Below are 12,525 nucleotides of genomic sequence, written 5' to 3' on the forward strand. Positions count from 1 at the left end.
TAGGCCTCATACTCTCTCTCTAGCTAGGCTAGGCCTAGTAGTCTATTGGTATTGCTAGGGATTCCCATTGCTAGTAGTTTAGTAGGCCTAGGCCCTACCTCTAGCCTTGCTCTAGCTAACAAAGGCCTAGTAGTAGAGTAGTAGGCAGGGAGGGAGTCTCCACAACTTGCTGTTAGTTAGGGAACGGACATCAACCCCGCAACCCCTGTCTCTGTCTGCTGGGGCTATATACCCTGGCCTTATCAATACACCAAGCCATCCATCTCGTTGGTCGAATCAGGTTTTACTTTGTTTATGAATGGAGAAAAAATATATTATACGTAAGCTTTTTAACCACCCAATCAGAAGTGAGTTGACGTTGTTTCTATACTTGTGTCACCACATAACAAACAGGCCTTCCTGGGGTTTCCCTGATCTCACAACATGCATTCAAACACCGTGTTGTGGTCTTTCATTTAAAAAAAACACAGTGTGGTGGTCTTTTGTTTCCATGATGCATCGAAACGACGAATGCATAGTTTGACGTAATGCGTAAAAAACTACTGAACTTTTCTATTTAATACTGAAATTTATTTTAACAATTTGAGAACTTGCAATGCACATAGAATATGATCATGGACCTATCTAATTTATAGGTCCATGGCATGATAAAGAAATTGGTACACTATTTAAAAAGTGTAATAAGGGATCATCTCACAGTGTGTTGATTGACTTGGTACTGTAGACCATTCACTGTGGCTGCTGTGTACAATCTCACAGTGTGTAGATTGACTTGGTACTGTACACCATGCACTGTGGCTGCTGTGTACAATCTCACAGTGTGTTAATTGACTTGGTACTGTACACCATGCACTGTGGCTGCTGTGTACAATCTCACAGTGTGTTGATTGACTTGGTACTGTACACCATTCACTGTGGCTGCTGTGTATAATCTCACAGTGTGTTGATTGACTTGGTACTGTACACCATGCACTGTGGCTGCCGTGTACAATATCACAGTGTGTTGATTGACTTGGTACTATAGACCATGCACTGTGGCTGCTGTGTACAATCTCACAGTGTGTTGATTGACTTGGTACTATACACCATGCACTGTGGCTGCTGTGTACAATCTCACAGTGTGTTGATTGACTTGGTACTGTACACCATGCACTGTGGCTGCTGTGTACAATCTCACAGTGTGTTGATTGACTTGGTACTGTACACCATGTACTGTGGCTGCCGTGCACAATCTCACAGTGTGTTGATTGACTTGGTACTGTACACCATGCACTGTGGCTGCCGTGCACAATCTCACAGTGTGTTGATTGACTTGGTACTGTACACCATGCACTGTGGCTGCTGTGTACAATCACACAGTGTGTTGATTGACTTGGTACTGTACACCATGCACTGTGGCTGCTGTGTACCATCTCACAGTGTGTTGATTGACTTGGTACTGTACACCATTCACTGTGGCTGCTGTGTGCAATCTCACAATGTGTTGATTGACTTGTAGACAGGTTCCATTTCTCAAAAAACGGCCTAGAAAACGAATCAAGAAGCATTTTTGGGTAGAAGCTGGGATCCACTTGGTTTAGGATATTTCGACCTCGCTGATTACGAATATGGCGGATCCCAAGCGAAATTCGGCCATCTAAGCCCTTAATTTGCATAATTAAAAATGGCGGCCATTTTTTATAATTACCCTATATCTCGAGAACCACTAGTCACAGATAATTAATTTTGGTGTCAAAATGTTTTAAATATATGGTTTTATATTCACTTTAATGACACATTTTCTCAAAAAATTGATGCAAGTCGTATTTCTGACATTTTGACCTTTGACCTTGATTTATCGTATCTCAGTAACCAATAATCGGAGAGACACGAAATAGGGCTCAAATTGTTCAGAAACTATACATTCATATTTATTATAATGAAATGTTTTTACAAAAAATGGCCGATTCTACAACTATTGACCTTTGAACTATTAGTCAAATATAATAATATAATAATAATATAACTTTGAAAATTGTGGTCTTATGAATTTTTTTTTCTTTTTAAATTGTTTAAAACATGTGTGTTTCTATCCAGTCTAATGGCATATTTTGTACAAGAATGGCCGATAGTATGGTTATTGACCTTTTAACTACAGCATAGGCCTACTGTATACTAAATATAATATAATTGCATAACTATGAAATTATTTATACACAATAATAATTAGTAACATTATAAAATTCACTGCCATCAAATATGATGTGTTATGATTTATATAGATTTAAAAAGGAATTTGAATACGCAAGTTACATTTTTTGAAATTTGAAATTTGAAATTACCTGCCATCAATATGATGGAGTGTGCTTATAGATTTTCTAAAATGTGAACATGTCAGCTACATTTGGAAATTACCTGCCATCAATATGATGGATTATGATTATAGATTTAAATAAAAATTTGAACACGTAACCTACATTAGAAAATTACCTGCTATCAATATGATGGATTATGATTATAGATTTAAAAAAGAATTTGAACACGTCAGCTACATTTGGAAATTTGGAAATTACCTGCCATCAATATGATGGATTATGATTGTATAGTACCTGCCATCAATATGATGGATTATGATTATAGAATTAAAAAAGAATTTGAACACGTCAGCTACATTTGGAAATTGGGAAATTACCTGCCATCAATATGATGGATTATGATTATAGATTTTAAAAAGAATTTGAACACGTAAGCTACATTTGGAAATTTGGAAATTACCTGCCATCAATATGATGGATTATGATTGTATAGTACCTGCCATCAATATGATGGATTATGATTATAGATTTAAAAAAGAATTTGAACACGTAAGCTACATTTGAAAATTACTTGCCATCAATATGATGGATTATGATTGTATAGATTTAAAAGAAAATGTGAACACGTACGTAAGCTACATTTGGAATGAACATGTTAAGGGCATCAGTTAAGATCATTCATGCAAAGGTTTCCGTCATCTTTAGCGTTGTTACAGCGGCATAAAGCTGTACATGGTAGTTTTGACTTCTTGCACCTACATCTATTGGCAGGTTATGTATCGTGTCTTGCATCCACAATAAATCATCTCTAACGAAGCAGTAGGAATAGCTTCATTTTTCAGAAGCACTGGTTGAAGTTTACCATTAGATAGCTCCCAACCAAAATATGTTGGTGATGGCAAATGCTGGATTGGCGATACAGCTTTTTTCCATACGAGTGCTTGGAAGTGTGCTCTTTTTATATGTTGGTGCACTGCATCGCTTGTTGGAGGTAATGCCTTTTTTTTTTAAAGCCTAACTTTATTGGTACTTTTAACTTGACCAACACCGTAAACGTAGCAAATGAATCTTTCCGATTTCATAATAACTTGGTCACTGATAGGTTTTCTCCCAGGTCTTTAATTAGTTCATACCTTTTTTTAATACTTCCCATGCCGATGCCTTTGAGTGACCACTTAGATATGAGCAGTGAAGAGTTAAATTACTGTATGTATGTATTAATATAATTTAACTCTTCCCTGGATATGAGGTAGTATCGCATCCACTAATAGTGTGGAATGGAATCAGTGCTTTTGCAGAACCCTCGGGCAAGGCTTGAAAAATGTCTTTTATAGATACTTTCTTTTTTTGGATGTCCCTGTCATCATCCATTTGGATACCATGCTTTGGTAGTGAGACACTAGAATCACTAGTACGTCTGTATCCCTAGAAGCAACTACAACTGTGTCGTATCGGACATTGGCAGCATGACAAGTCTCGTGTCCGATTCTTCATGGTCTGACCAGAGACAACGTATTCGTGTACAATTTTGATGATTTAACAACTGATTCTTTCATAAATCCACCAGCTGTGACAATTTCTTTGTCTATAGGAGCTTGACGAATCAACTCCTCTGATAGAAATCGTGTCAGATCTGCATTATTATCTTGTAATGCCAACAAGTTTGACCAGCAATTTGGCAGCGGTATTTCACCACTTTCTATAATTCGACGAATTGGTCTCTGTGTTTTGGTTCATCTTTGTCTGGTGGTGTCCTTTATCGACAGTTTTAAGTTAGGCATGCCATGTTAAAAAAAAAAAAAATTACCTCCAACAAGCGATGCAGTGCACCAGCATCATATAAAAAGAGCACACTTCCAAGCACTCGTATTGAAAAAAGCTGTATCGCCAATCCAGCATTTGCCATCACCAACATATTTTGGTTGGGAGCTATCTAATGGTAAACTTCAACCAGTGCTTCTGAAAAATGAAGCTATTCCTACTGCTTCGTTAGAGATGATTTATTGTGGATGCAAGACACGATGCATAACCATATAGATGTAGGTGCAAAAAGTCAAAACTACCATGTACAGCTTTAATATGCTACTGTAACAACGCTAAAGATGACGGAAACCTTTGCATGAATGATCAAAACTGATGCCCTTAACATGTTCATTCCCAATGTAGCTTACGTGTTCACTATTCTTTCAAACCTATACAATTATAATCCATCATATTGATGGCAGGTAATTTCCAAATTTCCAAATGTGGCTGACGTGTTCAAATTCTTTTTTAATTCTATAATCATAATCCATCATATTGATGGCTGGTACTATACAATCATAATCCATCATATTGATGGCAGGTAATTTCCAAATGTAGCTGACGTGTTCAAATCCTTTTTTAAATCTATAATCATAATCCATCATATTGATGGCAGGTAATTTTCTAATGTAGCTTATGTGTTCAAATTCTTTTTTAAATCTATAATCATAATCCATCATATTGATGGCAGGTAATTTCCAAATGTAGCTGACATGTTCACATTTAAAAAAATCTATAATCATACTCCATCATATTGATGGCAGGTAATTTTAAATTTCAACAAATGTAACTTGCGTGTTCAATTTTTTTTTAAATCTATATAAATCATAACACATCATATTTGATGGCAGTGAATTTTATAATTTTACTAATTATTATTGAGTATAAATAATTTCATAGTTATGCAATTATATTATATTATATTCAGTATACAGTAGGCCTATGCTGTAGTTTAAAGGTCAATAACCATACTATCGGCCATTCTTGTACAAAATGTGCCATTAGACTGTATAGAAACACACATGTTTTAAACAATTTAAAAAGAAAAAAAAATTCATAAGACCACAATTTTCAAAGTTATATTATTATTATATTATTATATTTGACTAATAGTTCAAAGGTCAATAGTTGTAGAATCGGCCATTTTTTGTAAAAACATTTCATTATAATAAATAAGAATGTATAGTTTCTGAACAATTTGAGCCCTATTTCGTGTCTCTCCGATTATTGGTTACTGAGATACGATAAATCAAGGTCAAAGGTCAAAATGTCAGAAATACGACTTGCATCAATTTTTTGAGAAAATGTGTCATTAAAGTGAATATAAAAACATATATTTAAAACATTTTGACACCAAAATTAATTATCTGTGACTAGTGGTTCTCGAGATATAGGGTAATTATAAAAAATGGCCGCCATTTTTAATTATGCAAATTAAGGGCTTAGATGGCCGAATTTCGCTTGGGATCCGCCATATTCGTAATCAGCGAGGTCGAAATATCCTAAATCAAGTGGATCCCAGCTTCTACCCAAAAATGCTTCTTACATCATATTTCAGAGGAAATAGAACTTGTCTATTGGTACTGTAGACCATGCACTGTGGCTGCTGTGTACAATCTCACAGTGTGTTGATTGACTTGGTACTGTACACCATGCACTGTGGCTGCTGTGTACAATCTCACAGTGTGTTGATTGACTTGGTACTGTACACCATGCACTGTGGCTGCCGTGCACAATCTCACAGTGTGTTGATTGACTTGGTACTGTAGACCATGCACTGTGGCTGCTGTGTACAATCTCACAGTGTGTTGATTGACTTGGTACTGTACACCTTGCACTGTGGCTGCTGTGTACAATCTCACAGTTTGTTGATTGACTTGGTACTGTACACCATGCACTGTGGCTACTGTGTACAATCTCACAGTGTGTTGATTGACTTGGTACTATAGACCATGCACTGTGGCTGCTGTGTACAATCTCACAGTGTGTTGATTGACTTGGTACTGTACACCATGCACTGTGGCTGCTGTGTACAATCTCACAGTGTGTTGATTGACTTGGTACTGTACACCATGCACTGTGGCTGCTGTGTACAATCTCACAGTGTGTTGATTGACTTGGTACTGTACACCATGCACTGTGGCTGCTGTGAGTACAGTACATGCCGTATCTGAATTTCCTCAACTCAGGATGAATGCCACTATACATTTATGATACAGTTTTGTCACAATTGTGTGCATTAACTATTATTACGTTATCAGATTTGTGATTTGTGATATGCATTATTTGTACTGACAAGTATCTGTCATCTATTATCATATCAATTGTCTGGTAAAATTGTCAACTAGATGTTGTCTTATGATTACCTCATCCTTTGGAAAGGACATAAAGTTGTGAACAACATAAATAAACATTTTATATGTCAAGTAGGATAATTATAGGTGCTGTGCTGTACTATGGCTACTGTAAATCTGAATTCAGTTTACAGTTACACCGTCGAAAATACTTTTTATTTTTTTGTTTTATTGACATTAATTTATTGTGACTTAAAAGTTTAATTTGTTTAAAAGAATATTACTATTTCTAATGTACAGTTTACTACAAAGGATTGTGTTGTTGTTTTTATGTGTTAGATTGTACACATAAGGCATGTGCATTGTTACCTCACAAAATAAAACTGATAGGAAATTTAATTTCATTATGCAATTATTTTATCTTAATTAGTCAGTAAAACATTTTTTCATGGCTTAGACTTAGAGCACTCTTCATACTAATGGAGATTTTGATGTATAAGTTTCATCCGATTAACAAATGGTAACATGCAATGACAGTTGACAAACATTTTGTGGTTTTAATAAATGAAATAATTTATTATATAATATAGAGTAAATTACACAGAAAAAGTAATGTGATGATGTGTGTTTGCCTAGCCTTTGTTTACTGTGCACTTTCACCTTGGCTGGAAAACCCCAGGGCAATTTACAGTCATTGTTGTCTTTCAGGTTTAGACACGCAAGTGACTATTAATCAGACCAAAACTGGTCAAACTAACATTACTATTTGTATGCCTAGTGACATTATTGACATAATTTCATAAACATCTTCATGTCGTACAACTACTCGTAACATTTTTCTCAACTTTCTATCATCTAAAAGTCGTAGTTAGTCATGCCTCAGGTCACATTCTATGGTCACCGTACAGGTAGGCTACTACATTAGTACTTCTATGAATGGATGACTAGCCGGTGACAATAACGCTAGTTGGTCATACCCAGTACCGTTTTGATTTTACGATCATTCGGGAAACCACCTCACGACGATTATACAGGCCTAGGAGCCGACATAGATCTCTAGTGGGATCTAACCGTCATAAGTCATTCCTCACATTCAAAATCTATTCTTTTAATTAACAAACATTTCCTTTTTCTACATTCTATACTACTTTTTTATATTCTACCATATTATATACCTATGTTATATTTTCGATCTTCTACTACTATGTACGATACACTTTATAAACATACACTATTGTACAACTCTGCATCACGCACATCGTACGCAAGCATTTCATTCTATTACGCGCACGCACTAATATCGAACATAGAGTATTTTAAACTAAAACCATACAACAACAAGACATCCACCGATTCAGTTCAAAACCATTTTAAGGTAAATTTTTAATTAATTATTTTCTATCCACTCTACCATTTTCATATAAAGATACCATGGAACCACGTCAGGTCAAGTTCAATATTGAATATCGAAACGTGGCAGGCTATATGGCGCTTGACCTTTGACAAGATCGCCTAAAATTTATAATTTAAATCTACGATACTTAGTATTGTATATTCAGGAATAGCCGCTCCATAGTCTCTTTGCTTTTCTTCCTTATATCTTATTCTTATTAACTCAAAATTATTTTTACTAACAAACATTACTATTTGTATGCCTAGTGTGTAAACCTTATTGACATAATTTCATAAACATCTTCATGTCGTACAACTACTCGTAACATTTTTCTCAACTTTCTATCATCTAAAAGTCGTAGTTAGTCATGCCTCGGGTCACATTCTATGGTCACCGTACAGGTAGGCTACTACATTAGTACTTCTATGAATGGATGACTAGCCGGTGACAATAACGCTAGTTGGTCATACCCAGTACCGTTTTGATTTTACGATCATTCGGGAAACCACCTCACAACGAAAATCTATTAACAGCTGCATGTGAGTTTGTTCTCTGTTTATATAAAATCTTTTATTTTCCATTGAATAGGCTGACATGCAAGACTGATTTAGGAAGTCATGTGACACACAGAACACAGCACACTTTGCATAACAATAAACACCTTGTAGGCGGTTAGCGTCCTTTGATGTAGAGCTGTACAATCCCATTGCTTACCAGGAGGAGATGGAGCGTTCGTTTTAGACATTCATAACCATGATTGTGTAATTTAATTCATTAGTGTGAGCATGGATTAAAGAATAGAAGGATATGCATCAACGTGAGATCAAGGGTTCCTTGACTCTCGCCGACAGACCGCGGACCGCCCACAATGTTACAGTTTAATTAACCGCATGGTAACAACGAAACGAACGAAACGGTCGCATGCCTAATATATTGTTTACTGCACATGTGCAACGACATTTAACCTTGTTGACTACGCTTCTTTCGCGCGTTCTTTGTTGCACTGTATGTATTCATACATATTTGAACAGTATAATCAGTGGCGTAACGGCTATGTGCGCTCACTGGCTAAACCGAAGCTTGGGGCCCATGAGCAGTGCCCAGAGGAACAGGCATAAAATATGTTGAAAATGCTAAAAACGTCCGAGGCCTCGATCTTTGAAACTTGGAGGGCCACTTAGGTTTCCTAAACAAGTGGCTTCAGGCCTCTGCCTCACGCCAATGAGTATAATGTTTATTGAAAACAGTTATTAAATTACATTGTATGTTATTGTGAAGACCCTAGTGTAGGCCTACTTCATTAATATACCAGATAAAAACAATACTATATTGTTATTGGCTTAGAATTGTAGATGCTATAATTTTAATTAGTATAGGTTTCTGCCGCGATTGATCTACGCTAATGTTTTAGGCCTATGACATTAAAGTAGCATTTTATGACCTGTAGTAGCCCTACATCTGAGACAATAACTATTTATTTGTTGTCTCAGCCTACATGTAAAATTACAAAATCAGCAAGGATACTAGGCCTAGGCCTTCTAGGCTTACTAGTAAACCATATGATTTGCCGACATTGATACTGCCTAGGTAGGCCTATGCTAATCTTAAGTGTAGTAGATACAACGTGTAATCATGATCTATATACAGTAGAACCTCCATTTTACGTATGGTACGGGACCGAAAGGCGTACGTAAAACAAGGGATTCGTAAAATCAAGATTGACCTTAAATTGACCCCAAATACGTAGAGATCGTAGCTAGCCGTATTTGCCTACTTCTGTACTGTGTACAGTATGCGTCACTAGCTTAGCTAGGCCTAGGCTATTCAGGCTAGGCTAGCAGGCCTAGCAAGATGTGAGGCCTAACTAGAAAAGTACAGTATATACAGGCTGTGCGATGTTTAAATAAAGTGTAAAATATAATTGTTTTCTATCAATAAAAACAGTCGCTGCTTTAGGGGGAATGCACATGCGTAGCTTGTTCCCCACACAGCAGAATTCCTCACACAGCCATGATTGTGGCTTTGTGTGCTTTGTTGTTGTTAAATTGCGCCCTCAATGTAAGAAAATGATGACGTCATCGGTTATTTTAAGCGTACGTAAAATCGAGGGAACGTAAAATCAGGGTACGTAAAACACAGGTTCTACTGTACTCACCGTTGTCTTACTTCTTGTGTGAATAATAATAGGTACTTCGTTTGTTCGTGATCAAGTTTGCCCTGCGTGTACTTTTCAAAACGACCGCTAGGTAACGAATCGCAACTATACATAGCCAGCCAATCCCGGATCAGGGATCGCTGTTTTCATTCAATTAGACCCGGTGATTGGATGTGATGTGGATGACATAACCACTAGCCAATCATCAGGCACTACAATTTAAATAATCACATCGATAATTAAGGAGATTTATGAAGAAACCACTGCTTAGCCATATATTAAAAACACGATTGTTGTATGGGTGAACACTGGCCACGCTAATAACAACATACATGGTCAAATGCATAATTTAATATTCTATAGATTAACGCAATTTTTAATGACAGAAGATGGCAGGCAAATAATGATAATTCAAATATAAAAATTGCATATTTTATTAATATTACCAACTACTTAAAATTACCAGTCGTAAGAAAGTGAACTTTTCGTAGTCCGATTGTGATGAAACTAAAACAGAATTATTCAGCAATATATTTTTGTTGTCAATTAATCATCGAGGCAGACATGTCAATAGAACATTCAGACTGCGCATACGATTTCTACATGGTTACGTTTTGGTCTAAAAAAATGTAACAGTTGATTCGCAGCGTTTTACAGAGGGCCGCGGTTAGAGTCACAGAGTTCAATGAGTGTGTTTGTTTGATTGGCAGCAGTGCTTTAGTATAGGCAAGCGCGTTGTAAAATCGTTTGATGTCACCGTCGATGCATATCCTTCTATTCTTTAATCCATGGTGTGAGTTATATTATTTGTTTTTATTTCATTACAGCAAATTTTAGGCTAATTTTACTTTTTGTAGTAATATGAAGGTTAATAAAAAGCTAGTCAAACAATAATACAATAACAATGTACGTTGGATTATAGTAAACATTAGCCAAAACAGGGTTCATTTATCCAGCAGAAGTATGTCGTGTGGTTTGATATGCTAAAGGCAAATTTACACAGACGAGCGGTAAAGGTGAGCGGAAAACTCACAACAGGATAGAAACAGATTTGATTTTGTAAAAATACCGCGCGGTAATTATGGATTCTGGCCAACCACCGAGATGATTGAAATGACATCATCTATCATATTAACAACTTTTTTTGCTCGAGTCTGTCGATTCAAAGCCGACAATAAATACGAGTGCTGTAGTAGGCCTAGCCTAGTTTTGGAATTTCTTACTCAGAAATATAAACAACTATGACGTGACTGTATAAGGATAGTGAAAAGAAAATATACATTTATAATGTTATTAGGCAAAAAGTCAAAACTTAGGCCTGTGTGTGCTAGGCCTACTGACAGTCAGGTCCATGCTCCAACTTTACGATTTTATTTTCTAATGTTTGGAACTTTTTCAGTGGTGGAGTTTTTTTAACGGTGACTTCAAACATATGATTCAAGAATACTGTGTAATTGAAGTTTACAAATCTTTTATTTAAATCTGTGCTATTCTTTTGGCTCACAAATTACCAGTATGCAGTTGAGTCAAATAGAATGTTCAAGTTTGGTGATATGATTAAATGCCATGTAGAGAATTTTGATAGTAAATTAATGTTATAATTCAATTTATTTGGATTTTTCTAATATTTATATACTATAACTTTGCATAAAGTACATAAATGGTTTGTTTTTTACAGAAAGTCATTTGGATGAAAAGTAATGGCAACTATTAAGGCAGTAACAGATTTATATCCTGAACTTTTAGAAATACCAAAAGATGATGTTGAATTTGGACAATGTATCAAAAAGGGTCAAATGAGCAACGTGTTTAAAGGTGTTTGGAAAACTAAAGATGATTTTCCAGTTGTGATTCAACGTCTCCATGTTCCGGACATTGATGTTCTTACTTTAAGAAAAATTAAAGCAGATGAAGAAAAAAAAGACCTTGGTAGAAAGTTCATTGTAGAGGTTCTAGGGGTCATTACCAATGACCCATGGAGCTACTGTATTGTAATGGAATATGCAGTCAATGGTTCATTATTCGATTATTTAAAGCAGAGACGAAAACAGCAGCAACCTCTGGAGAAGGACCAATTTTTCACTTGGACTCGCCAAAGTGCTCTTGCAATACAGTATCTTCATGATCTTGGCAAAATTTATTGTAACATCAAATCACCAAATTTTGTTATTACTGATAGATATAATTTGAAACTTTCCGATTGGACTGGATTTTCAATTTCTTTTCCATGGAAGGCCCCTGAAAGTTTTATAGATTGTGGGTCAGACATATACTCATACGGTGTTGTGATATGGGAAATGTGGACTTTGCGAGACCCACATGACACGGATAAGGTGGACAGTATGTATCCGCTAGATGAAGGAACGCCCTCTAAGTTAAAAGATATGCTGCATAGTTGCTGGGAGGTGGACAGAATGAAAAGGCCAAGTATTCCAGATATGCTGCAAACCATGGAGGATTTGTCTGTTACAATGGGGATTGAAATCAAAGATTTTATAGAGGTGTGTTTCCTAAATATCCTTTTCAATAAGATTTTAATCCAGTGAGTCTAGAGGTTCCCGGTGAAATTACAACCTCATCAAAAGC

General features: G+C 36.1%; 1 protein-coding gene across 1 annotated transcript; it reads left to right on the forward strand.

Annotated features, from left to right (window-relative positions):
- The first annotated feature begins 11,639 nt into the window (after positions 1-11,639).
- Positions 11,640-12,129, forward strand: LOC140047615 (mitogen-activated protein kinase kinase kinase 20-like). Its single transcript, XM_072092652.1, has 2 exons — positions 11,640-12,036; positions 12,119-12,129. The coding sequence occupies exons 1-2, from the start codon at positions 11,640-11,642 to the stop codon at positions 12,127-12,129; spliced, it is 408 nt and encodes a 135-aa protein (XP_071948753.1).
- The last annotated feature ends 396 nt before the right edge of the window (positions 12,130-12,525 follow it).

The sequence above is a fragment of the Antedon mediterranea genome, chromosome 4 (assembly GCF_964355755.1).
Source record: "Antedon mediterranea chromosome 4, ecAntMedi1.1, whole genome shotgun sequence".
In the NCBI taxonomy this organism is placed as follows: Eukaryota; Metazoa; Echinodermata; class Crinoidea; order Comatulida; family Antedonidae; genus Antedon; species Antedon mediterranea.